At 35.0% G+C, this 26,193-nt stretch overlaps 4 protein-coding genes across 4 annotated transcripts; 1 reads left to right on the top strand and 3 right to left on the bottom strand.

Moving 5' to 3' along the window:
• The first annotated feature begins 705 nt into the window (after positions 1-705).
• On the top strand, positions 706-5,650 carry LOC110718636 (metacaspase-1-like). Its single transcript, XM_021897515.1, has 6 exons — positions 706-849; positions 2,129-3,004; positions 3,584-3,911; positions 4,204-4,315; positions 4,690-4,881; positions 5,386-5,650. The coding sequence occupies exons 2-6, from the start codon at positions 2,533-2,535 to the stop codon at positions 5,443-5,445; spliced, it is 1,164 nt and encodes a 387-aa protein (XP_021753207.1). The 5' UTR covers positions 706-849; positions 2,129-2,532; the 3' UTR covers positions 5,446-5,650.
• Positions 5,651-5,760: 110 nt separating this feature from the next.
• LOC110718637 lies at positions 5,761-7,748 on the bottom strand. The gene is made up of 2 exons (XM_021897516.1): positions 6,831-7,748; positions 5,761-6,264 (listed from the first exon to the last, which is right to left on the bottom strand). Exons 1-2 carry the CDS (start codon positions 7,591-7,593, stop codon positions 5,912-5,914), a joined length of 1,116 nt encoding a protein of 371 aa, XP_021753208.1. The 5' UTR covers positions 7,594-7,748; the 3' UTR covers positions 5,761-5,911.
• An 887-nt stretch (positions 7,749-8,635) lies between these two features.
• LOC110718432 (monoacylglycerol lipase ABHD6-like) lies at positions 8,636-10,591 on the bottom strand. The gene is made up of 5 exons (XM_021897265.1): positions 10,343-10,591; positions 9,847-10,236; positions 9,464-9,556; positions 9,056-9,123; positions 8,636-8,816 (listed from the first exon to the last, which is right to left on the bottom strand). Exons 1-5 carry the CDS (start codon positions 10,589-10,591, stop codon positions 8,702-8,704), a joined length of 915 nt encoding a protein of 304 aa, XP_021752957.1. The 3' UTR covers positions 8,636-8,701.
• A 319-nt stretch (positions 10,592-10,910) lies between these two features.
• Positions 10,911-22,365, bottom strand: LOC110718635 (outer envelope protein 64, mitochondrial-like). Its single transcript, XM_021897514.1, has 13 exons — positions 21,604-22,365; positions 21,345-21,497; positions 20,377-20,501; positions 19,751-19,876; positions 19,459-19,638; positions 18,692-18,836; positions 17,580-17,748; positions 16,191-16,325; positions 15,899-16,099; positions 14,470-14,597; positions 14,182-14,233; positions 11,921-11,990; positions 10,911-11,328 (listed from the first exon to the last, which is right to left on the bottom strand). The coding sequence occupies exons 1-13, from the start codon at positions 21,846-21,848 to the stop codon at positions 11,246-11,248; spliced, it is 1,812 nt and encodes a 603-aa protein (XP_021753206.1). The 5' UTR covers positions 21,849-22,365; the 3' UTR covers positions 10,911-11,245.
• Between the last annotated feature and the right edge of the window lie 3,828 nt (positions 22,366-26,193).

The following is a 26,193-nucleotide window of genomic DNA, read 5'->3' as shown; positions in this document are numbered from 1 at the left end:
CATTAAGACGAATATAAGAATTATACATATGACTATATTTGATCTGAAACACTGGTCAAGGTAGTACTCGTGAATAGTGGAAAATTAAAAAATAAGGCACTTATTAACAAATGAAAGGAGTAGCACCCAAATGTAAGATTATATGACTTTTCCAAATTACCTAGCCTACTAACCCGAGTAAAATTGACTTAATATAGTTTTAATTAATAGGGTCTTTAATTTACTAACAAAGGTATTAAAAAATATTGTATAAAAAGACAAATCAAGACACTAAGGGTTCATTTTGGTATCGCGTGGTTTCTTTTTTTGGTTTTTAATTTTTCAAAATCATATTGTATGATGTATATCATACGAAGTATAATGAATAAAAAATTGGTCAAATATATTAAAATCATGATAATTTTAAAAACTGACAACAGATTAGAAATACCTATTTTTTGTTTTTAAAAAAATCACGAAAACATAAAATAAAAAAACGATGCCAATGTAACTAATATTTCTGTTTCGTAATATTTGCAACAAATAAATATTTTATGTCTTGCGAAATACAATTTTGTTTCAATTAATAAGATACAGAGATATATAAAATATTTATAAAAAAAATTTCGAAAATTTGTAAAATTAAAGTTGGTATGTCCGACTGGTTATGTCAACAGACTTGAAATCTGTTGAGTTTCGCCCGCGCAGGTTCAAACCCTACTGTCGACGAATTTTCATTTACTCCGTATTATTTTTGTTTCCCTAAATAATCCAAACCACTGCAATGAATCTGCTGAAATTGACAATGTCGAACCCAAAATTAAAACTTTTGATGATTTCATCTCATCGCATCTCTTGGGTCACCATCAGGTAGATTTTTCATGCTCAATTATTTTGAAAAATTCATATGTTTATTTTGTATATTTTACTAATTTAAGCATACTTTATTTCTGTGTATGAATATATGGGGGAAAAGTGATGTAATTATGGGTGTTTTTTTCTAAAGTTTGATTCTTAATTAATGGTTGCTACTTGCTAGCAGGAAGAATCGTACTATGGGTGTTTGAAAAGAAAAAAATTAATCAATTTTCTGAAACCCAAAAGTCAGAAAAGAAATTATTGATTCTTTGATTCTGATTTTTGAATTTTTAGGCTTTTGATAACTGTGAACTTTGAATTTGCAATTTTTGGAATTTAAAGTGATTTAATTTCAATTTGTGGGTCAAATTTAAGCTAAAAATTGCTGGGGTCTTAAAATTTATACTGATGGTATAAAAGTAGTCTTGATTTAGTTAAAAATTATTACCCTTTTGATTAGTACTGATATTCTATGTATTGTGATGCATATTCTGGTTAGGCCAGGTGTAAGACTATGTACATTTGGTCAATTGGATCTCGAAAGATGCTGTTAGTAAAGCGCGTTGTAGTTGTAATTTGTAATACAGTAGTGTGGTGATAGCTATGCTACAATTTAGCTTGTTAATGCTGATCATATCGTAATGGGTGATTATATGTATATTTGTTTCACAATGTAGCAATTTGCAAGTGGTAGCTCTACCCTTTCTGTTCATTATCCTTCTGACTGGATTTTATTATGTAAATGATTAATTTCATAAGCTGCAGACATTTCATGATTCAATGAGAAAAACTATTGTAAGGTTGTTAGAATTAATCACAGTTCCTATATGAGAGCCTATTTTATTTAACCCCGGGTTAGGTACTAGGAAGGGGAAAGTGAGGAGGTGGTGGGGGTGGGTGGGGGTGGGGGGGGGGGATGGTTGAGAGAGTATAGTAAGTTGGCGGAGCTTGAATTATGATTAGCTGATTTTGTCGTTGAAGTTTATTGTTGTGCTGTAGATGACACTTTTACCAATGTTCAAAAATTACCCTTCTATTGCCTATTGCACTGTATATAGTCAGTGCAATGGAATATTGATGGAATGGAAGTTCACATTAGTTTCTGTAATGCTTGCATAATTATAATTTAAATGCATGTTGTTTGTGCAATGTTGCACATGATTGGTTCGAAAAAGGTTCTTTATACTATTTGAAAGTATCAAGTGAGATCTGGAGGGCCAGGAAAATATAACATGCCTCTTTACTTTGATTAGGTTTTTTTTAAACATTGCGTTGTTTCTTTATGCTGCAGGTCTTTCTATAAGTGGGTATCAAAGACCTTAGAACTGGAAACCTCCATGGGCTGGAGACAGAGTGGAGCATCTGATCCGAGCGACTTTATAAAGTACTGCTCCTTCGTTAGAATACCTGCAGAAAAAAAGTATGGTGGTGGTACAAATCGAATAACGCTGCCATTTTCCATGTCATGTGTATAATAAGCAAGGAAAAGAGTGGGATATAACATCTAATCATGTCTATTTTGACAAAATGGCTATCCAAATTTTCGAGTGAAAGCATAATGCCAGAGGTATGCCAAGTCATGATCGGTTTTGAAGTTAAGATTCGATAATAGTTCCTCATTTTTGTTCTTCAAATCATATGGCATATGGCATATCTTGGCCATCATTAGTCATTGCTTGTGCTTCCTAGCTAAAAATGAATAGGATAATCCAGTGTGGATATTGTAGGTTAGAACATTTTACCACCAAAAGGGCTGGTATTGTTTGTTGCTCAAGATGCCATACCATAATTCCTATACAAACATGTGAAGTCACAAACTATACTAATATTCTGAAGAACAGAACTTGGAAAGATGCTCAGCTGCAAAAGATCAAAAGTTCTAGTCTGAACCTTGGCACTTATAGAAATGGCAACCTTGGAAGCACTTCAGGATCATCTGAATATAAGGCTCTAGCAAGCCAATGGCCAAAAGCTTCTTTTACAATATTAAATGCATGCCCTAGAGGTACCTCTGCAGCAAGAATTGGGAAACGAGCATTAATCTGTGGCGTGAGCTACAAGAAGCAGAAACACAAGCTGAGAGGAACTCTCACTGATGTCTACAATATAAAGCAGCTTCTTTTGAATCGATATCATTTTCCTGAGCATTCAATTAGAGTCCTTACAGGTAATTTGAAATTATTATTCCATAATATTGTTCACGAAAGGCTTACTCTTTCAGGCAACACTCTCAGATAGAGACAATGAATTCGTGCCTTGTTTGATTGCTATACTATAAGAATCAGTTAACAATAAATATGCAGATATTTGATCAAAGGAACAGGTAAGCTATTCAATTTCATTTTCATTCTAGGTTGGTTGTTTGGGGGGTTGGGGGGGGGGGGGGGGTGGTTGAAGTAGCAACCTGATTCGGTGAAGAGGATGTGAAGTGCAAATTCTGTGGGCATGACAAATAATTGTAATGGTAACTACTCATAAAGCTTTAACACCATGTTTTGATTCAATTTCATTTTCGGGTTCCCTTGTCTTGCTTACATACACCACAATGAGGATTATATTATGAAACATGCCTGTGCATAACTCTAGATGTTTTAGTCAGTGAGAATGTTTTTTCCCTGTACAAAATGCATATAGGGTACATTAAAAGAAGTTACAGACCTATAGGGTTCTTACTGATGATTTTCTGGTCAAAAGCAGAGCTTCAATTTGAATAGCTGACTGATTATTGGTGCTATCATTAAATTAGAGGAAAATGATCTTGATCGAGTGCCTACTAAAGCAAACATGGAAGAAAGCTTGAGATGGCTTGTTGAAGGAAGCAAACCAGGGGATTCCCTGGTATTTTATTTCTCTGGACATGGTTTGCGTCAACGTGATTTTGACAATGATGAGCTTGATGGATTTGATGAAACACTGTGCCCTGTTGACTTCAAGACTGAAGGAATGATCTTTGACAATGATATCAACACCATGATAGTTAAACCTCTAATCAAGGGGGTAACACTCCATGCAATCGTTGATGCTTGTCATAGTGGAACCATCCTTGATCTCGAGTACTTGTATGATCTGACTGGGTAAGAATCTAACATCTACTCCCAAGTCCCACCGCTGATGATACTTATGTTAATCTTACCTCATATACAGTAGTGTATATACTTGTGCTCAGCTTTGGAGTTTGTATCACATATTTGAACTTCCTAGGTAAAGGAAATGCTTTGAGAGCAACTTCAATTTGCAAAATAACTTACGTTTTCAGCTGATTGCTGATCCCTGTCTAAGGTCTAGATAGAAATTGAATGTAAATTGGTATTTAAGTTGTGTAATATCTAACAACATTTTCCTTGGCTGTCCCTTGCATATAAACAGGAGGAAGTGGTTGCACAATAGACCTCCTTCTGGAGCTAAGAAGTGTACAAGGGGTGGTCGTGCCATCTGTTTTAGTGCCTGTCGTGATGATGAAATGGCTATTGACAGCAAAGTAAGGATCAGATCATTCCTTCTTTTTTTTTTCTATTCAAGTTTGATGCTCTTGGTGAAAATTTGTGCAGCAACTTATTTGAATTCTCTTTCATAATGTTTCTGATACTAAATTACAGTTGTGATGTGCTGGTAATTCTTGTAATGAATGGTAGGTTGGATCATATTTAAATGCTAACTATACGATATGTCAGTTTCACCTTAATGCATGGTTTCTTTAGTTTTTCTTTCTGTACATTGCTTCTTATTATGGATGTCTCTCGAGACTCGCGCAGTCCAACTTCCACCCTAATCTGTTCGTATACTGAACTTGGAATGAATTCAGTTTATATTGCCTTTCTATAACTTTTTACAAGTTTTTGGTTATGAATGCAGGCTTTTACTAAAAAGGGCATGAGTGCCAGTGGTGTCATGACGCATTGTTTCATCCAAGCTATTCTTAACAAACCAAAGTTGACGTACTCTGAACTCTTATATTCTGTGCGTAAGTCTGTTATGGAGACCTTTGCATCAAGATGCATCAGTTCAAAGCTCATTGATAAGTTGTTACACCGCGAACTATCGCAGGCAGGTTTTTGTTTCTTTTGAATTCCTCCTTCCACTTTTGATACTTTACCCTTATATATACAGGCCTTAGATTGTAAATGTATCAACTACCTTACTTATTTTAATAGATTAGCAAAGGAACTCAATAAAGTAAGACATCTGAATTTACTCCACCATAATTCGAAGATGATAATTGTTCAGTAGTGCTATTATTTTGGATTTCTGTCAAACCAATTAAATTATAGTTTGTAATTCATTTGCGGATATATAGCAGTTTCATGTTGCTATTAAAGGTTTGATGTTACGAAGATCTCAATATCAACCATGTACTGTGATCTCACACAACAGTATGATTTATGATAATTAATGCTGGAAGTTTGACACTATATGAGTTCTTTCAGACTCTACTCTTGGCTTGATTTGAACGTTTTTTTTTTTTTTTTTTTTTTTTTTTTTTTATTTTTTTTTTATGGTTACCCTAGTCTACTTTGAAATTTATTGATTTTTTTCAGTTTTTGTCTGCAGGAGCCACAACTGTCTTCTTCTGAAATATTCGATGTTGAAAATACGAAGTTCACCTTGTGATGACTGCAATGAGAAAGTAAGCTTTGAACAAGCTCTCTGCTATTCTTTATGTGACAAGAAACCTCTACTTGTTGGAAATATTCTGTATTATGCTTTGATTGCTTTCTAATTGTGCATAATCATTGACACATGTCCTTTGTATCATGTTGAAGTTACCAACTAATTATTCATTATTCTTACTGAATTGAGCAGTATTACTTTTTCACTTCTCTTTGCCGGGTTACAGCATGAGAAATTGCAACTATCTTTAGATTTAACTGCTGGAACGGTCTTTAAAGTATTAAAACACTACTTCTGGATTAAGAAGCTGAGTTATAACTTATAATTGACTTGAAGATCTAATTTTAGAACTGAGAAAAAACAATATTAAGCTAGAGTTTTGAATGCTTAACAATCTAACATGCTCCTAGACTCGTAGTACACATTGCTGTAGAGTTTCTATATCACAATTTACATCAATGCACTTTCATTGTTCTGCTGTGAGCAAAAGCTTGCGAGATATGTCACACCACCTTAAGTAGGAACCATAGAGGTTAGGCCAATCCGAGGAGGAACACTGGGTGAAATGGTGGAGCCACAAAGACAATACTTTCTCCTGATTTTCTTCTTCCTCAATCAAGTCTATTATTTCTTCCAGTGCACTCTCAATCTCTCCTCGTTCACTGGTGCTAAGGGTTGGTGCATCAGTACCGTTGCTGGCTTGACACAGTAAAGGAAGCCATGTTGTTACCATCTTCATTTTAGTTTGCTTTTGCTGCTCCGTTTTGCCTCCATTTTGTTGCTCTTTACCCATATCCTTGGCATGCTTGATCAAGAATGCTGCAGAAGTGCAGAGTTTAAAAGTCTTGAGGAAACTTCTTAACATGCATATAGCCATATATCTGTATGGTACGGGTTGCAGGAATAATAATGTTTATCTAAATTTCTTCTTTTCTGCCATTCTAATAAGAATTTTTTAGTCATTAATGTGTGTTTAGATTATGTTATTCTGTGTTTGTTTGAGCAGAACTTCGTTGAAATTTTGGTCCAATTATTTTGTGGTTTACATAGATCGGTTCCAAACCCATACTATTCTAATTTCATTTATGATACCAAACCTGTATATATCTTCTTGTGAACCAATTAGGAATTATGATATGATTTGATCTTTTCCATAAACTCAGATTATTGTTTGATAACCTATCTAGGTTAGTCTCATGCCAAATAATTTTAACACTCACCATTAATTGTCTAGTGAAGAACCAAACTCAAGAAAATTGAAACCAATCAATGTAAACCACAAAATGATTGGACCAAAATTTCAACCAAGAAACAAAAAGAAAGGACTTTCTTTGGAAGAACCGTATTTAGGGGAAAAAAATATTCCTCAAGTAATTCATTCATACCTGTGAGCTTGACCAATGAAGCTTGGACCCTTGGCTCAGTTGCCAAAGCTAACCATCCCAACTTTTTTACCCAAGCCCATTTCTCCACCACCACTTCTCCGCCACCACTTTCCTCCAATTTATGGGCTAACCATAACAACTCGGCTGCCATCTTTTCCATGGCAGGCTCATCATCGTCCTCTTTCACATGATACCATCCCTTGGCCGCCCTTACAACCCTACTGAGCCCAAAATCACCTTTCCTTAGACCAAGCGAAAACTTATTTTCTTGATCCAACAAGGCGGCTTCTAGTTGGGAAAGCGTCTTGTCAAATGCTTCAGATAGAACTGCACAGTTGACCTGTCTTAGGGCTTCAGACCGTTCCTTAAGGTTCTCGTTGATCAACCTCTCCGCCAAGGAACGTACAACTTCATACTTTCTTGAGCTAGTGGGGATGTTGTTAACGAGGGAGAGCAGCTGGTAGATAGCCCGAGCAATGGCTGTGTCACGACCTTGGCCAGTAGCAGTAGTGCTACTGCTGCTATCTACCAGCTGTTGCTCATATTTATTATGCTTAACTAAAATTCTAGAGAAGGGGAGATAACTCAAAGGAAGACAGTGGACAAGGTGGAGGATGAAAAGGAAGACGTAGGCAAGTAAACAACGTAGGATTTGGACAAGTTTTGATTCATGGAAGAGAAACATGAAAGATTTGTCTGCTGACAAAAACAGCGGAACAACGAGGTTGCGAAGCAGTATGAGAGGGGTTGATGAGCTCTCCATAACCACCCTTATATGACTTAAATTTCTTACCTTTTCTTTGGTAATGGTGTAAATTTTGTATGAAGAATGGAGATAACAGAGGGAAACTAAAGAGGTTAGCTGATAAATTGGGTGATCTGAAATGGAGGACAAATAATAAGAATAAAGTTGGAATTATGATATGTACTAGTTTAGTTGTATTAACCGTTGAATTTTTATTACGTGTATATGGTTCCAATATAGTATGTAGCTTTCAATCTAAGACTAACAACGTTGATGTTTATAAAGTTTCTTGTTTAGCATTGAAGAATGATTGTATAGTCTAAATATTTCTTGACTTCTTGTATATAGCAATAGCATAATCTTACATTATACTTCTAGTATGTTGGTAGTTTAATCTCTTTGTTTGGACCAAAATCATGTTTAGTATGTTGGTAAATTGCAATATTTTTTTAATGCTTATAGATCAATGGATGATTAATTTAGTTCGTTCAATAAAGTGGATGCATATTCGTAATTTAGTATGGGTGGTATGTTAATTATGTCTTGCACTTGAGACCAGGATACAACTGAACAAAACATTTATCTAATTCACAATTTTACATACTCCATTTGTCCCTTTTTGTTAGATCTAATTTTTTTTTTTATGCCGTCCCTTAAAGATTGCTCTATACTAAAAAATATACATGCGGACTACTATTTTACTCTCACAAACATTACTTTGGTCCCACCACTTTTCTCTTTCATCAATTTCACTCAACCAAAACTTAATAAAGTAACTTTTGTATATAAGGCAAACAATTAAGGACAAATGGAGTTATTATGTACAATCGAACCTTAAAAAGCTAAGAAGTGGAGGAGGTTGGGTACAAAGACTGTGTAATTTGGAAGTCTGAAGCTCAACCCTAGCTACTAGAGCCGAAGATATTGGCCCCCTTAGTAAACTCCGATCCATAGTTCCCTTGGCCTTAATTCTATAATACTCATATTATACTACAGTATCATTCTATCAACTTTCCAAAGTATTGAGGTAAAATTTTTTTTTAAAAAAGGGTGACAAATATTATATACAAAGATTATCAATTTTTATTGCTATCGTACGAGGGTAGTAGGATCCTTGGGAAGGATTTTATGACTCATTTAGAAATGTTTTCAAATGCTTTAAAAACTCTCTTGATTTCTCTAGGTTCACAGCATGCCCTGCTTCCTTGATCACCACTAGCTGTGCATTACTTCCTAAGTGCCTGTATGTACACAGATTCAATTGCGTTCAAACAAGCAAAAATGTCAAATGCGTAATATTTAAAAATTGAGGGAGTACAACATAAGTCATTAAAAGGGTCGATGATAAATAAATTGCTTGAATCGGTTTAAAATCAATGATTACGTAGGAATGGATAATACGGACTAAACTAAATATGTTGCATTAAACTTAAGCATCAGTGTTATATACAAAAATTAAGTAAGAAGTATTGAAGCATACCGTTGCAATCGATATCCTAACTCTATAGGGAAAATTTGATGTTGCTCTCCCCATACTATCATTGTGGGCTGCATTCAACATTGAATTTATTGGTCAGAAAAATTAATGGAAATGAACTACATTATTGTTACTTCTAGTGAACACCCAAATAATAATGACTCAAAAACTTCTGAAAATGTGATAATCTTATGTACACAATGCCTCTCATAACATAATCTTATATACACAATGCCTCTCATCACCAACACAAACAGCCCTTCCTTCCCATACCTTGCCCGTTCTCGGTTCATAACATGCCCCAAACCCAGAAAAACCAGCACCCCAGGAGTAACAATAATGTATACTAGTTCATTTCCATTAATAATACATGCATGGCAAGCAGAAAAATTAAAGCGGTTCATCACTTACATGATGGATCTTTGGCAATTTTGAGAGTTGCCTATCCTTGAGTATTTCTTCAATCAATTCCCTCTTCTCGATCACATAATTTTTGCACATAACCTGCATAATTATTTAGACATGTACATAATTCATTAACGCCTAGTCGACCATAAACACCAATGTGCCTATTGTATGAGCATACATACACATATACGTTTGATGTGCCTGTGCTTGTTCCTTGGCACTGTATGTCAGAATATTAAGAGTATAGTTCTCTTTTAATCAGTCTATTAATTCATATTTTTAAGTTGCGTAAAAAGTTAGTGATTTCTATTGCTATCTGGTAATCACAAAATAAGTGGCACATGGAAGTAGACACAAGGTATCATATCTCGGATTTTGTGACTTACATTTATAAAGTCGGTCAAGAGCCAATCAGGCACTCCCTTGGGAGGTTTAACAAAGGAGAGTCTCATCAAATCCCTCAACTTATCAGTACTTTGAGGCATTAAAATCTTGCCAGCTTCATCCAAGTCTTGTACTTTGAACAAACCCTCCTTCAAGTCCTTCTCTTCAATACAAACCCCGGTGCAACACAACACCGCCTTCTCCACTGCCTCCGGAAACTGGCTTGCCATGCTATACCCTACAAAACCGCCATAGCTTATACCTACAAAGCTCGCCTTTTGTACTCCATGTATGTGCATTAGCTTCATCAAGCACCTTGCTTGAAAACTTTCTGACCTTTCCTTTTGGGTTGTGTAGGACCTCCCAAAGAATATGAGGTCTGGTACATATACCTGTAAAAATAATGTACTGAATGCAAATTTTATATACTTATATAGTTATATAGATAGATAGATTAGCAATGATAATACAGAAATGAGTTTTGATGCTAAGAATTACATTGTATTTGGGGATGAAATGGTCGATTGCATCAGCATATTGCCACATAGCATTGGCACCAAACCCATGAACCAATAGAAGGTTTGGCTTAGATTGCTTGTACACCTTAGGAACCCAACAATGCATGGTGGTTCCATCGCCAAAATCCGACAACACTGACCGGAGACCAGCATGGGAGAAGCTAAGCCGGTACCACCAGTCCCTTGAAGCCGTGAAGCTTAAGGATCTAATAATTGTGGTGCTAATCATTGTTTCGATTGGAATTAATAAGCTTGTTAGAACCCAGAAGTTCTAATCATATGGGCTAAAACTTTAATTAGGTTGATACTTGATTAATCATAAATATCGGGATCAAGATTGGACTAAGGAGGTAAAATATTCCACATAATAAGGAATCAAGGATTAACCAAATTTAGCCATTAATTACCAGCTGTTAAATTTGTTTATAACCAAGGAAAGAGAGTATTTTCACAAATAAGGTATATTATCAAGTTACCAGGCATAAACTTCTATAATTTCTCTTATCTTGCCACTAGAACAACAAAAAATTGTTGGCCACAATTGAAAATGAATCAAACTTACTTTCACTGAACACATTTTCATTTCTTCAATCAACATGTACATAAGAGTTTTTCCATTCATTTTGAAAGCAGCTAAACAAGTATCCTAGCTACCTCTCAAAAATTAATATTTCGCTGCAAAACTTGTGCAAGAATGTTGCATCGTTCATCACAGTGCCAAAATTTCTATACACAGATTAAAAGAAAAGAAAATATATCTATAATCTAAATGTATAAACGCCATGCTCTTCCTCTTTTACTAGCCTTTATTTCTCATTATTGTTATGCCTTCTGCTGGAAGCCTGGAAGTAGAATTAGCAAAATTGACTTGTGAAATCGTGTATTAACTCATGAGCTTCTTCAACCGCTTCTCTCCAAGATTGGCGACCTTGTTATGCGGCTCAAGAACATGTGCATGCTTGTAGTCTGTAAATACAACAATGATTGTGAGAGAGGAATATACACTTAGCATTGATCAGTAAAGTATAATAAGTTATATAACAGATTAACAGTGAAATTAAAGTTCAGTGTTCAGATAATTTTGGTTTAGAGGATACTAGAGGAATACTTCACAAATGATTAAAGGATTTGGGAAGAATAAGCATTAACTAGTGCCATATGATTACATCAATCTCGTTAATTAGCAATAGATGATGACAGCAACAATTATGATGATGATGCAGTATCAACCAATTGTCGTGATCTAGCATTTACCCAATTGGTTATCCCAAGAAAATCCAACTAAATTGTTACAGGGTATTCACCCTAAAAGTAACTGAAGAGGGAAAAGTAAAAAAGAAATATCACTTGTACTAAAGAGTATGTTTTAGGCTTGGAAATCATAACGGACTGCAGCTACACCCAATGTAATTAAGTCGTAAGGAAGGTCGGTGGTTATATACACTAGGAAAAATAATATTCAACGAAGGAAGATCCAGTCCCTCTAGTCTCTAAGATGAAACGAATATATTAGCGGCATTTAATAGATAGAAAAGTAGAACAAGAATTCAAGCACTACCTTCAGCAGCTTCCTTGTATCGAAGAAGTGACTCTCTAGCAGTCCCTCTTCTCAAATATGCCTTCACATTCTGCACCATAAATTATAAATCAAAAGGTATCCACAAAACCAAAATACAAATGAAGATAAAGTCACTTTGAGAATGATCCTAATTTACAATAATGAGATGGCTTGCCTTTACCGAAAGATTTTTCCCACAAGTTAAGCTTTTACACTATTTATACAGTATATTTTAATACAGGTTAAATCCATGTTTCTCATAGTGAGGAACATAACAAGTATCTCATAGGGGTATTTGTGTCATTTAGAGTTTGTAAGTGGGGTTAATATTGTAATTGAACTAAATTTGGGCTTCTCCTCCTCCAACCCGTTCTTCTTCTTCCTCCATCCTCTCACCTCCATCAATGGCAATCAGAAAGAAGATAAACCTTGTCCTTAAGGGTTAACCATGCCCAAATTTCTCCATTTTTGTTAGGGTTTTTCGTTTGATTAGGCGGCGAAGCCGCCGGAAAGGTGAAAGGGGGTGAAGAAGATAGGGGACGACGATGATGGTGGTGGTTTACAAGCGAAAGGATGACAAAGAAGCCGCTGGAAAGGTGAACGAGGGTGAAGAAGCCGCCGGACGTTGATGATGGTGGTGGTTTTATTGAAAAGTCAGAAAGTACAAAAAAATGATAAAATATTAAAAAAGTTGATTTTATTTACCAATTTGCCATTATTATGTATCTCACTATGAGGTAATGGGGCCTCCTCTTTTAATACATCACGGAACACTAAATGCACCACCCAAAAAATGCAAATATCAGAAACTTTTGTAATTCTTCAGATTTCCAATAAAGCTTCAATATTTTTTAACACAACTGATCAATTGCTTGAAAGCTCATCTTAGAGTTGCTTATATTAGTACATACTAGATTAGGTCCCGTGCCATGCACAGTAATCTCACATCATTTAATCAATAAAAAGAAAAAAATTGTATTAATTCGTATTAGAATTAGGCGAGAACCCAATTAAAGTATTAGAAAAAACTTGTTACAAAAATAATTTAAACCCAAAACTAATAAAAATTAATCTGGGTTTAACAACAACAACAATAATAATTTTTTGTAGATTCGTCATTATTTTAATTATTGTTAGAAAATTACCTTATTTAATATATAGTATTAATCATTTAAAGGAATAACATATAATGTACTAAAGATATGACATATAGAGTAATATTTAATATGATGTATTACTATTAAAAGATACGAGAAACAGAGTAATACCTATATATAAATTAAGGATATATTATTACAGAAGATACCTATAAAAGATTTGGAAAAATAATATGATAGTTAAATTATACTAAAATTCTCAAAGAAGATATTAGCAAAAATAGGAAGGGGTGTATTTGGAGGGACACTAAGAATTGACACGTGTATGGTGTCTGTTTTAGTATTATGTTATGATTAGCTAGCATTATAACCCAATTGTAGTGCAGCTAGAGCTCACGATTAACTTTGCATGTCACATCCAGAGAATCCAGACCCAAATAATCAGAAACTCAGAAAGTAGTTTGAATGATTCAAATTTATACTCCATAAAAAATTTCTGTAAAAGATTAGTACAAATTAAAACAGGACTCAAACCTAACATATGTGGAAGTGGAATATGATAAAGCCCCCGGTCAACAATAAAAGGCCTCACATTCCACTTTAGAACATTTAACATTACTTTATAGGCGTTACCAACTCCATTCTAAAAATAATGCAACTTTGGGCCTTTGGGGATTGGCAATTTGGCATGCATTTTTACGGGGACCCATATAATTAGGACTTGAGGAGATAGAATGAACTGGGATGAATTGCATATGTAAATGAAAGAGGTCGGAAGAAAAACATATGGCGCATGTTGAATAACAGAAAGTGTTGCACTCTTTCAAGAACAGAAAACGCATTTGTTAGTAAACATAATTTCCTTTTTGAGAGTTGATAGATGTTGTAGCTGGAATAAGACAAAGACAACATACAGCACTTGTCTTGAATTCTCTATTCTTTCCTTTTAGTTTTCCTTTATCGTCTCTAGATAATCACTCTTGCATAGAGAAACTCAGTATTAATCCACTGCTAAAGTGTGAGAAGATCCTATATACACCTTTGTTGGTCGATCAAAAGGATTGAATTTATAGATCGAAAGAGTCCGCCATAAAATTATCAATTAAGTTCAATTATATAATAACACAAAAAATGCAGAAGCAGATTAAGAGAAAGATTTCTCACCTTTTTACTCAGTGATATAGCTTTTGTGCAATCCTCCTCCGCTTGCTGGAAACTACACAAACAGAAAATTAATACAATGACATCACAATTTATTTATTTTTATTTTTTTTGGGGGGGGGGGGTGATTAAGTGGATTTCCTTATATTCATGAAACTCTCAAAAGTTGATTTCTCAAATATTGGATATATAAAACACAGTACATCAAAGGGAAGGCTGAAATGAACCAATCATTGTAATAAAGAAATCAACATTGTCAGAGAAACCGAATAAAAAGAAATAGATACTTACCAACCCAGCTCCAAGTATGCAGCTGCTCGATTGCAATAGTAGGTTGCATTAGTCCCATTCAGCTTTACAGCTTCGGTGTAATAGTTGACAGCCTTATTCCATTGTTTCCCCTTGTATGCAGCATTACCCTGGAGAAAGATTGGACAGTGAGACTGTAATTTTTATATCTCTAAACAATTAGAAAATTATTAAAAAGAAGCTCCAACATAAGAAAGAAAAACAATTAAGTCCAACAATTATGAGCTAATAATTGTTTCTCACGACTCAAAGTTTAGCTATTCTAATGAGTAATAACCCAACTACTCAAAACTTTTAATTCAACATTGTAGCAACCGGCACTAAACTTGATATCAAAGGAAGATATATGTTAGAAACTTAACAGCTGAAGATGATAAACAACAAGAGTTCCACTAATTAAAAGAAGGTTGTTAATAACTTAGACTTCACAGATTTCATTATTTTTATAGCCTGACAACAGTATTACTAACCTAAACAAATCACAGCCCAACCAATAGATGGATAGCAAGGAAATCTAAACCGCTTTCTTAGTGAATTGTAATTGCCCAAGGGGCATGAAAACACAAAGATAGTACTGCTATTTTGGGTGGCAGGGACCAGAAGTATTCAATATACACCTGCTCTTAGAGTTAAAGTGATAAATCACAATTCATAAAAGAATGTTTTATACAAGTACAATTCAACCTGATTAGTATCTAGTTAAAGACCCAATTAATGAAGAATCACAGTCATCACACAAATACTTCGATATTGTCGGTTAAGAAAGAAAAAAGTAAAGGATGACAATTATTTTTTGGTAGTATGGAGTGACTGGCATCTCCAAACTCAAGTCCAAACCCTATAAGAACATTAAGGAAGTAGCTTCTTCCTTATCCAAGGTACTGTACATTTGGCCTCTCATGCAATCTCAAACACTCTATATCTAACTTACTTCCTCCGCTTTTTTTAGATGCATCACTTTCTAAAATGGGAAGTTTCAATTTAGATGCATCACTTTCCTTTTTTAGTTAATATTCTCTCTCTCTCTCTCTCTCTCCCCTATCACATGGGTACACTATTTTCTTTCTCTATATCCCTCTCATATCCTAAAATTGCCTAGGAGTCCACAAATTTTGAAGTGATGCAACTAAAAAGAAACTGAGGAAGTGTGTTTTACTGATACCAAGTAAAACCAACATTCCTGAATCAGATGAGAGCAGTAATTCACAGGAAGCTCTCAATTTAAGGTCCAGCCTTTTCAATTTCATAAGGCGTAAGCAAACAAATACAATCTCCTCTGCAATCAGAAACACCTATTCCAGCTCTGGAATAGTGTTGCAAGGAAAGGGATCAATCATTGCTTTGCTTTGGTATGAATACAATTTGTGAGCTTTCACAAACCTAACATTAACAGCATTTTTAACAAACTAACCTTCTCTTTCAGCAGTTCTGAAGCATCCAAGTGACCATTGGTATCTGGCAACGGCTTGGACTCGGATGCAAGTCTCACTTGTTCTTGAAGTGTTGAATAGCAATCCAACACAGTATCGAGCAGAAACTTATCAGATCCATGAAATGCAATCAATGAAATTGAAGTTGGAAGACCATCGTGCTCTCCCAGTGGAACAGTAACCTGGCAGCAGAACAGCATGTGACTTCTACAATAATAAGCAGATAAATTCCCATAAAATTAACCCCCAAAAGTAACCCTGATTGTTCAATACCTGACAGCACCCGGACATGCTTGATATGCTGGATAAGAATAGCGCTCGATCATTAAACTCAGAAGACAGCCCTTTTCTTGAGTTGCGTGTTATTGGAGGATCAACTATTGTTGGAAGAACAAGAATTCCATCTACCTGAGAAAAAAAATAGAAGATTTAACACAAAAGATACAGCTTTACCAAGAAACCCCTTCCCCCCCCCCCCCGAAAACACCCCCCACACACGCACGCACAGAAAGAGAGAGAAAAAAGAAAGAAAAGTCTAAGGCCACACCACCTACAGATCTAGCTCATATAATCAGAGTAGAATAATATACTAGCCAACAAACAAGATATGGTCCAACTTCTTCAACTCCAACAAAACCACAGGTAGAAGATGAACAAAAGTTTACCAAGAACTGCAGACAAAGAGTATTTACTGAATTTGAAATCCTAAAAATGAATGCAAACTTATTCCTAATCATAATAATCAGCTCAACCTTGAATGTTCCAATTCATACATCCACTATGGCATATTTATTTTCCAATTTTATTCTGAAAATTAACATTAGAATTGCCCAGATTTAGAAGAAGCATAATATCTGCACAGAAGCTTGAAGAAAACAATCTCTGTTATAGTCATTGTCCAGCCTAAATGTTCATTAGTAATGCGGGCTTGCACACTTTCTATCAAGCAGTAATTACTCCTCAGTACTCAACCACACAAGGATATGCCCAATAACTGACAAGAAAATCCAAAAATTCAGACTAAGTTGCCTCAATCTTATGACTATAAGGAAGAAACCTATGCTACTACTTCCTCTAAATTATACTCTGTACCTTATAAGCAAGCATAAGTGTTTTCTGTTAAAATCTGTAACATTAAAATTGTGTTACGACACCATGGAGTGATCAAACATGCACCTTCTTGAACTTCTAAGATCTAATACATCCCAATATCTCATTACTGAAAACCTAAAAGAAGTTTGTCCCCCCCCCCCCCAAAAAAAAAAAAAAAAAAAAAAAAAAAAAAAAAAAAAAAAACTGTGCTTCAAAACAAGCAGCACAAATTACATCTGGTTAGGTACATCTTCAGGTACCCTGCAGCGGAAGTTCTGATACATGGAACAAGCAGGAATAAAAGGACTGTTCATCCTCATACAGACCTGGAAAATGGGTCATTTACGTCGCATTCAACACAACTTAAACATCATCATTTTAACAGCATGCAGGGAATAAGAGAAAACAGGATTATTCATCTATAGACTTGGAACCTGGGTCATTTAAGTCACCATTATTTTTCAAACATGCAGGGAATAAGGGGAAAAAGGATTGTTCATCCTTATATAGCCCTGGAAAATGGGTCATTTAAGTCACATTCAACAAAACTTAATGAACAGCTGAATATACCTTTAGAAGGTCCTGCAACGCAGCACGCAATTCGGCCCTCACTTTATACAAAACTTTTACGTCCTCAGGCATTGAATCGATTGCTGTACGAACACGTCCACATACATTAGCCCCCAACTTTGGTTTCACTGTTGTGATCCATTCTCCATGATTTGTCTTGAACTCATATCTGATAGGCATTTTAAATGCTGGTCAGAACAAAATACAAAAATCAAGAACACATCACAAATACAGCACCGATAAGCCATAAGAAACAACTCACCACAGAAACCATAATAATCTAGTGTGAATATAATCACCGTTATTTTTCAAACATGCAAGGAATGAAGGGAAAGGTACATTAACAGGTGAAAAACAAGCTTAATTCAGCAGACCAAGATTTTAAAGCTAAGCAGAATCATATCTGTTTATTTTGTGCATTTCATCAGTATTCTGCAGGCTAAAAAAAGCAAGAAAGATACAGAGAAGGATATAGATTTTAACATCAGGCAAAGTCTCTAGAATTGAATTTAGCAATTTATAGAAGCTAAACTAAAAAGAAAGAGCAATAATAATAGCCAAATATAATACCTAAGCATATACTCCATAAAGGATTGGGGAAAAAAAGACAATATCATTGCACAAAATAAACCCCTTTGTTATCTGGAAACCATCAAACACAACTTGCTTCATAGGGTCGCTCCATCCCACCCATATAAATTTCATAATAAGTCTTTATTTTTCTTTTCTATACTCTTTAAACCACATTCAATTACACCAACCTCTCAGTTTAGAAAGCAAGTGGTATCAGTGGTGATCAACAGTGCTAGGAGAGTATTCACCAAATAAAGGCAAAGAAAGGCACGGAATTAAATTCTTTTTTGTATGTATTAGTATACACTCTTATATTCGTTACTCGTTAGGGAAAAAAAAAAAAAAAAAAAAAAAAAAAAAAAAACACCAAGAAGGTATCACCCATACACAAAAGGGAATATTACATTAGGAATTCCCCTGATGAGCCAAGGGCTTCAATGGTCTGAATTTTCATGTCCTCAAGCTTATTTATACTCCCTTGTCCCAACTCCCAACTCCCAAACATTAGTACATTAAAGAAGAGCGTTCCAAGAAGATACCTATTAAGTAAAACCATAACCGACGAAAGAGCTTTGAGAGCTCCTTCTCCACTTTGAACAATTGAAGACTCTTCACAAAATGCTTTCAAACTTGCAACATTTGAGGCAATAAATTGGCCAATATTTACATGCTTGGGGCTCTGGTCTGCACAGTCAATGAAATAGAGCCATAATTACAATAATAAATTAATAATAACCTCCTTTTATACTGACATGGAACCATTGCACCACCAATACATCAAATCATCACACAAGTATTCATATATACATTATACGAATGACATTCAAATTTAACCCAGTACAGAAGAAGAAGAAAGCTTTACGTGTTGGGTTGCAACCCAACTACTAGCCAATAGCCACACATCCACACGTGTACGTCAATATTATTATTTGACATTAAATTAGAAACCTTGGAGTACATAGGTACTTGGCAGATATGCAGGATGGTAGGAAGTCAATGACTTGGATACTTTGTTTGGGAGTTTTGGTAGGAAGTATAATTACATTTTTCCTAATTAATTTATATGTGTTATGATAGTTTACATATTTAGGAAGATTAGAAGATCTTGTAAATTCTATATTTATAGGAAGATATAGAGGTACTTCTATGCAGATCTTTAGGAAGAAAAAATCATTGTATGTTATATTTAAGTAGAGAAGAGATGGAGAAAACCACCATTATACAAAAAATTGGGTTGGCAATGTTGTATACACAGTATAGTTCCTAACATTCCAAACATTATTTAAAAAAATACAATGAGGCTTACATCCAGATAGCTTTTCTGTCATCTGCTTCACAAAATGTGATGTCTTAGGCTTTGAAGCTTTCGAAAGTTCAAAGAGATCATCTGCAACTATGAAGCGCCTTGGCCTCCTGGGCTCAGTCTTTAACTGGAGCAAAACATGTCCAACGCGATGTAAAACAGAGGGATCCCTAGCAAACCATCCTGAATAATAGCATTAGCCAAGATTTACACTATAAGGATTATTGAAACAGAGGGAGGGAGGAAGGGGGCAAGGGGGTATAGTAAATTGATTTAGCGCAGAGTAGTTCATTACCAATAGTATCTAGACTTTGAGAATTTGGCAGGACTCCATCCATAGATACAGCCCCATGAGATGGGCGAAATCCAAACACACCACACAGTGACGCTGGAATTCTTATACACCCAATTGTATCAGTACCTGAACCGTTAGATTTGTCAGATCACTGAGAAAATATCCACCTTAATATTATAGAAAAATACTACTTTGCTGAATTACTTGGTTGATCACAAATTCAAAATAGCCAGCAATTAGCTGTTTCTAGAGAAAAGCAAATTATACGATCATATTAAATGCTTCAAAACTCAATAATAATCAGTGACTCCACAATCCCCCCCAAAAGTTACTGAGAATCTAACTAAATCGCAAAGGCACCCGCACATAGTACATGTGCCTCTACAGATATGGATCAATGGATGTGACACCACCTGCTCAAAATGCACAACATATGTCCAGAGAGAAGAAAAGATCAATAAGTAGTTGCAGAACAAAGTATAAGTTTGCCATTTGATGCCTTCATAATTCTTTCATGTAGCTACATTTTCAAAACTTACAAGACACCTCAGTTATGGGGCATAGCAATCTTTCCAATTATATAATATAGCTTTATAAATACATGATGAGTTGAAAAGGCCATGTACCAAGAGAAAAATCAACAAGCTGTGCAGCAACTGCTACAGCTGAGCCACTAGAAGACCCCCCAGGAATATGATGTGGTGTCGACGGATTGATTGGAGTCCCATAATGCACATTTTCGCCAGTAATCCTGAAAAGAAAACACTGCTTTACCTCAACAAACTTTTTCCCATCAGTAAGAGAAAAGTACCAAGTCAGAAACAAATCAAACGATGGCACTTGAAGAGCTACATTATGAACAATGATCACTGGGCTACAAATATTAGTGTCCAACTGACTAAGTTCATTAATAAACCATTAACCTGACAAGGAATCTAAACCAAGCACGACTTTCATCCAAAAATTTGGCAAACCAACTACCACCAATCACATGCACAGATATGTAGAACCTTGTGCATGGTGAAGGCAATACTGCATTTAGATTTTAGAATAGAACCCAAAAACCCAAGCAATCAAACAAGACCCAAGAGTCCAATAAACTTCCTCTGTCACAAATTATTAGCCACATTTCTAATTATACAGAAATAACAGAACACAGTGTAAATAGAGTTAGTTAAACTTTAAATGATCTCATATTACCTTTAACTGAAAACTCTGACACCATATGGCATGATGGATAGTCATGCTATTTTCACTACATTGTTACACCCCTAATCAAATGTGGCCATAAATTAGGAACGACGAAAGTATCAAATCAATCCTCACTAAAACAAGTACAGATCAACAATGACTCACAATGCCCCAAGTATGATCACTGCTCTCATGTATAGTATTCGAGTTTTCGATCATTAAACCAACTCACAGTTGGATTCTACACTAAAATTAAAGACAATGTATGCAAATTAACCCCAAAAATGACAAACCCATCAACCAGATCATAGCATAATACAACAATTTAAACACAAATTTCCTAACAACAAGTCCAAGAAATAAAATATCAAATGAAGACAGAAGTATCAGATAGATAGAGTACCCAAATGAGAGTTCATCCAAAACAGTGGACCCCACACAAGTAGCTCCCTTCTTCAACAAGTTAGTAATCGCAATTGCTGCTTTCTCTCCTTCATCATGCGTTTTCTTCCAATCTGGGTTTCCGAACCCTGTTATTCGCCCCTTTATCTCAAATCTGCACCATCACAAACACAATCACATGCTTCCAAACAAACCCATTTCAAAAATTAAATAAAAAAAATCACAAAAAATAAAAAATTGCAAAATGGGAAATGACGAACATGTCCTTGACGGCGAAGGTGAGGCCATGGAGAGGCAAAGGAGCAGCAGGGGGCGGCGGTTGAGGAGAAGGAAGAAGCTCAAAACGCTCAACAAAAGCGCCAAAATCCTCTCTTTCTAGAAGCTTCTTCTCTCTCCTTCTAATTGTCTCTCTAGAAACAACGACTGCGATCCCTGCAACACCAATACCGATCAAAATCCAAACTTTAGGGTTATTTGATAAGCTGGTCTTAAGGGAATCCGCCATTGTTAGGGTTTAATTTAATTGAAGATCTTAAATTTTTCTGGGGTTTTGGAGGGGGAGGAAGATGGTGGGGGTTTGAAGTTTAAAGTCGTAGAGGTTGATTGTTGTTCAAGGTTTAACAAGGGTTTTAGGAGAGAGAAAGAGGGAGAAATGGGAAGGTTTGGTGAGTGAGGGCTGAGGGATTTACAGCGGTAGGATGAAGATGGTTGGTGGGGCCAGTTGTAGTGGACGGTGGACGTAATAGTTGAGAGGAGGAGGTGTTGATCATAGGAATTTGGAAGATGTGGCTGACTTCGTTAATGCTTGGAATCTTGTGTTGGAACTTGGAATACTCTTGATTTTTTTTTTTTTAAAATGATATACATGATCCTAAGGCTAAGGGTTACATATTTAGAACACAAAGTTTCATACGTGACTAGTCACATCATGTGGTCGGGTTATTTAGGTGATTAGATGTAATCCTTCATATTTTTAAATAAGTTATTATATATTTCTTTATTATTTAAATAAATATTTTATTTCGTTTTTATTAAATAAATTATTTTATGTAAAATTTATTTGAACTGTATTATATTGATAAGCCCTATTTAAAATAAAATCCTCTTCTTACCTACTAATCATGGTTTAACACTAATGTTTATGGATCATATTAGCCCAACTTTAAGTGAACAGAGCCTATTTTTTTTTTACCTAACCCAACTTATGGTGGCCCAAAAACAAGTTATGATTTTATTAGGATTAGAAAAGAGCTTAACACCTAAGCCCATATACTTTTTTTTTTTTACAAGAAGCCCTAAAAAGGAAAAAAAAAAAAAAAAAAAAAACCCAAAAACCCCTCAAAATTTTCCCTATCACATCAATTTCATCACTGCCTTCCTCCCTCTTTGCTGCTCACGAACCAGAGAAAAAAAAAAAAAAAAATTTGCTCGCTGCTGGCGACACCAGCCACCACCGACGCCACCCCTGCTGCTCCGGCGTCCACCGCGGCCCCCCTCGACAGCAGTTCGCCCCTCTCTCCTTTCTCCCTCTTGTTTTCCCTTCTTTTGTTAATTCAATCCAAGTTTAAATCTCTATCAATTTTGTTATTTAATTGTTATTATTATGGTTTGATTATGTATATTAACTGTAAAAGATTACAAATTTATGATCTTTATTTTGTTTAAATTAGTGAAGTAATTTTCAGATTTATTTAATTGAGAAAATAAGGGTTTAAACCTTGGTTTTTCATGATTTTAGGGCTTAAAACGTGTTAGTCAAGTTACTACAATATGTAGTGTTTTTATTGTGTTAAAATTATATTTTTGATGATTTAAACTAATTTTCAGATTATTAAAAATATAGAATTGGAAATTTAAACCATTCTAATTTCTAAATCATGTTTCTTAGAGTTTCCTATACACTACATGACCGTTATGATTAAATTATGTTAATAGGTTATTAAAGTATCGAGTTTAAGGTTTAAATTAATTTTTCATATTTTTGTAATCTGAATTTTATTGTTTTGGTGTCAAAGATAATAGGTTTTGAAGTTTCTACATATATATTTAACCTATTATTCCATTATTACAAGTATGGGTTGTTAAATTTGCAAAGGATGAAACTCTGGATTTGTGCACATCTAGAGTAATGACAAACAAGGGTTGGGGTACACGGGGTATTAGTCGTGCCGTCTGATTTACGAGTCTCTTGTTTTCAAATACTTTTTAAAATTATAAGGAGTTAGATGAGATCTCATACTAGCTATGGCCACGGAGTCGCGCCTATCTGCCATTGGATGTTTATTGATGTTTCCGAAAGGAGGCATGGGGTTTTTCTTTTATTGATGTTTCGAAATGGAGCATGGGGAGACAACCTTGTCTATTGCTAAATCCAATGAATGAATGAAATGAAATGAATTATTTATTATTAATTAGTGAAGTCTTAGTAATGTTAACAGTTGAGACATGTGTTTAAGTCAATAATTAAATTGTGTGTGTTGATTGATTATTAGTAGCATGCTAGGAATCCTTTGTTATACTTCGTAGCTTGTATGTATTCAACGTTGTTGATTGCGTGTTTGGGTGTCTTTTTCTTAGTCATGACCTTCGCCTTTCAATGACCCTGTCCAATTTTTACACTTGCGTGTAATATTGGGAAGCAGATTAATCACAGGTGTTTTCATAGTCCGGACTTGCGTCAAGGTGGTGGGATTTTATGTGGAGTGTTGGTTATTGTTCACAGTTTATTTCATTTTATAAGTTTTAATTTATTTAAACTCTGGTTTGATTTATTTACTAATTTGTTGGGCTTTGAATAAGGGATTTAATGGTTTCAATTTGTAAGACTTAATTTGATTTCGACCATTGGTTTTGAAACTTATTTATAACTGAGTTAGTTTTCCCGCTGTTAAATTCTGAATTAGCCTTAACGTTTGGACACGTGGTGATAACACGTTAGTAATTCTCTTGGATTTTATTAAAGGAATTACAGGTTTAAAGAGAGAATTATTGGGGTGTTACATTAGGGGTTATTCGGTCAGAGGTTACCGCACTTATAAAACAATGGGGGGTTGAATTCATTATTCATGCCATAATAAGAAGCTTGTTAACTACTTGTGGCGAGGTGAGATTCTCGGGGTAATTTGGAACGTGTTTGTATGAATTTCTTTCCGCAAAGCTTAATGGCTTTGGTGGAGGCCGATTTGCATTACCATCCTAACGTTTTTCTTCGAAATATTCGAAAAAAAAACTTATTAGCTAAACTATGATGAACTTATAAAATAATATTTTTTTTATTTTTTATTTTTTATTTTTTATTATTTTTTTTTTAATATGAAAGTTACACTATCCTATGATCTACTACGTAGTACTTCGTACTTGCATAGTTGCATCTAATCAAATGTTTTAATAGTCAACAATTCAATATAAACTAGTGTGTAGCCTGGGTGATGTCCCGGGTCGATACGTTAAATATTAACGTTTTATAGTTTTTATGTATTATATTTTATGTAGATGAATTTTACTTTTAGTTTTTTTTAATGTACATAATAATGTTAAATACTTTTGTTTTAGATTTAGTCTAAAAAAATAATTTGTCATGTAAAAGTACAAAGAAATAACATTCTTGACAAAAACATTCTCTTGGTGGAAGAAGGAGGGGTGACACGTGGCATATGTACTTGATTAGGAACGCCTTTTAATATATAGGGAGGACATATGAGAGGTTTTCCCTTCACTTTACTAACCAAAAAAAAAAAATTAAATCACCACCACCTTTTGCCACTTTTCAGTCATTTTTCAGGTTGTGGGGCCCACTTTTTTTTTTTTTTTTTTTTCCCTTTCTTGCTATTCTATCCCTCCTTTACTCTACTCTACTCTTCCTCCAACATTAATTCATTGTCAATTATTCAACTTCCCCACCATTAATGAAACCAAACCTTAAATTTCTTTTTTCCTCATCGACAACATCATAACCGCAATATACTTGCAATATCAAGGAAAAAAGAGGAAGATGATGGACAAGTCGCCAACTTTAGTAGTTGAGAGGGGACCAGTAGGTGGGTATCTTTGCTGACATTGCATTGAACATCAAAGGTGACAGAGGTAAGCAATTTTGAAATTATATCAAGAACCCTAATTTCAGAAAACCTCCAATTTAATTGTACCAAGAACCCTAATTTTAGAGAACCCCAAATTAATTATATCAGGAACCCTAATTTCATAAAACCCCCAATTTAATTGTACCAGCAACCCTAATTTCAGAAAAACCCCAATTTAATTGTATCAGGAACACTAATTTCACAAAGAATTGAGCTTACTTGATTGTAACTTCAATGTTTGCACTTGTGTGGGAGAATTCTTTAACTTAAAGCTTGAAAGCTTGTGAGAATTTGAAGGTAAATGATTTCGAAATTGTGGAGGAGTTTGAAGAGTAGTTTTATAGTGGGTCAAATTAGCCGTTAATAGCCCCTATGTGGGCCCCATAGCTGGAAATATGACCGGGGAAAGAGGCAGAATGTGGTGATTTATATATTTACTTAATTTAATGGGTGGTAATTTAAAATAATTTTTTTTGAGTGGTAATTTCAAAATGTTTGTATTTGGTGGGTGGTAAAATACAAAATTTTCTAATACATAAACCATAAGAATTACAGTAATCTATTTGGGCCTCTCGGGTGCTGGTGCAATAGAGCAATTTTGTCGAAACAAAATTAAAAACATAACATAAAAGAGCGGGCAAATGACCACCATTTCAGTTCATCAAGCAACAGCCCCAACACCAATGTTGGCAACCTACAATGTAGGAAAGAAACATAAATATTGCGGGAGATTGAGGGTACACGCGGTAGTGCGGCACCATGGCTGCCTGC

This window comes from Chenopodium quinoa, unplaced genomic scaffold (genome assembly GCF_001683475.1).
Source record: "Chenopodium quinoa cultivar QQ74 unplaced genomic scaffold, ASM168347v1, whole genome shotgun sequence".
NCBI classification, from domain to species: Eukaryota; Viridiplantae; Streptophyta; class Magnoliopsida; order Caryophyllales; family Amaranthaceae; genus Chenopodium; species Chenopodium quinoa.
This window is presented reverse-complemented; position numbering and strand designations above follow the sequence as displayed.

Coding starts and splice junctions, on each gene's coding strand:
- LOC110718432 (XM_021897265.1), bottom strand. CDS start 10,591: ATGATTAGCACCACAATTATTAGATCCTTAAGCTTCACGGCTTCAAGG. Junction 10,237..10,342: donor ATTTCATCCCCAAATACAAT/GTAATTCTTAGC, acceptor TTATTTTTACAG/GTATATGTACCAGACCTCAT. Junction 9,557..9,846: donor TCTTGACCGACTTTATAAAT/GTAAGTCACAAA, acceptor ATAATTATGCAG/GTTATGTGCAAAAATTATGT.
- LOC110718635 (XM_021897514.1), bottom strand. CDS start 21,848: ATGGCGGATTCCCTTAAGACCAGCTTATCAAATAACCCTAAAGTTTGG. Junction 14,598..15,898: donor CAGAACTGCTGAAAGAGAAG/GTTAGTTTGTTA, acceptor ATCTTTCTCCAG/GGTAATGCTGCATACAAGGG. Junction 14,234..14,469: donor GCATACTTGGAGCTGGGTTG/GTAAGTATCTAT, acceptor CTGTTTGTGTAG/TTTCCAGCAAGCGGAGGAGG.
- LOC110718637 (XM_021897516.1), bottom strand. CDS start 7,593: ATGGAGAGCTCATCAACCCCTCTCATACTGCTTCGCAACCTCGTTGTT. Junction 6,265..6,830: donor TTCATTGGTCAAGCTCACAG/GTATGAATGAAT, acceptor GCACTTCTGCAG/CATTCTTGATCAAGCATGCC.
- LOC110718636 (XM_021897515.1), top strand. CDS start 2,533: ATGAATAGGATAATCCAGTGTGGATATTGTAGGTTAGAACATTTTACC. Junction 4,316..4,689: donor AAATGGCTATTGACAGCAAA/GTAAGGATCAGA, acceptor TTATGAATGCAG/GCTTTTACTAAAAAGGGCAT. Junction 4,882..5,385: donor TACACCGCGAACTATCGCAG/GCAGGTTTTTGT, acceptor TTTTGTCTGCAG/GAGCCACAACTGTCTTCTTC.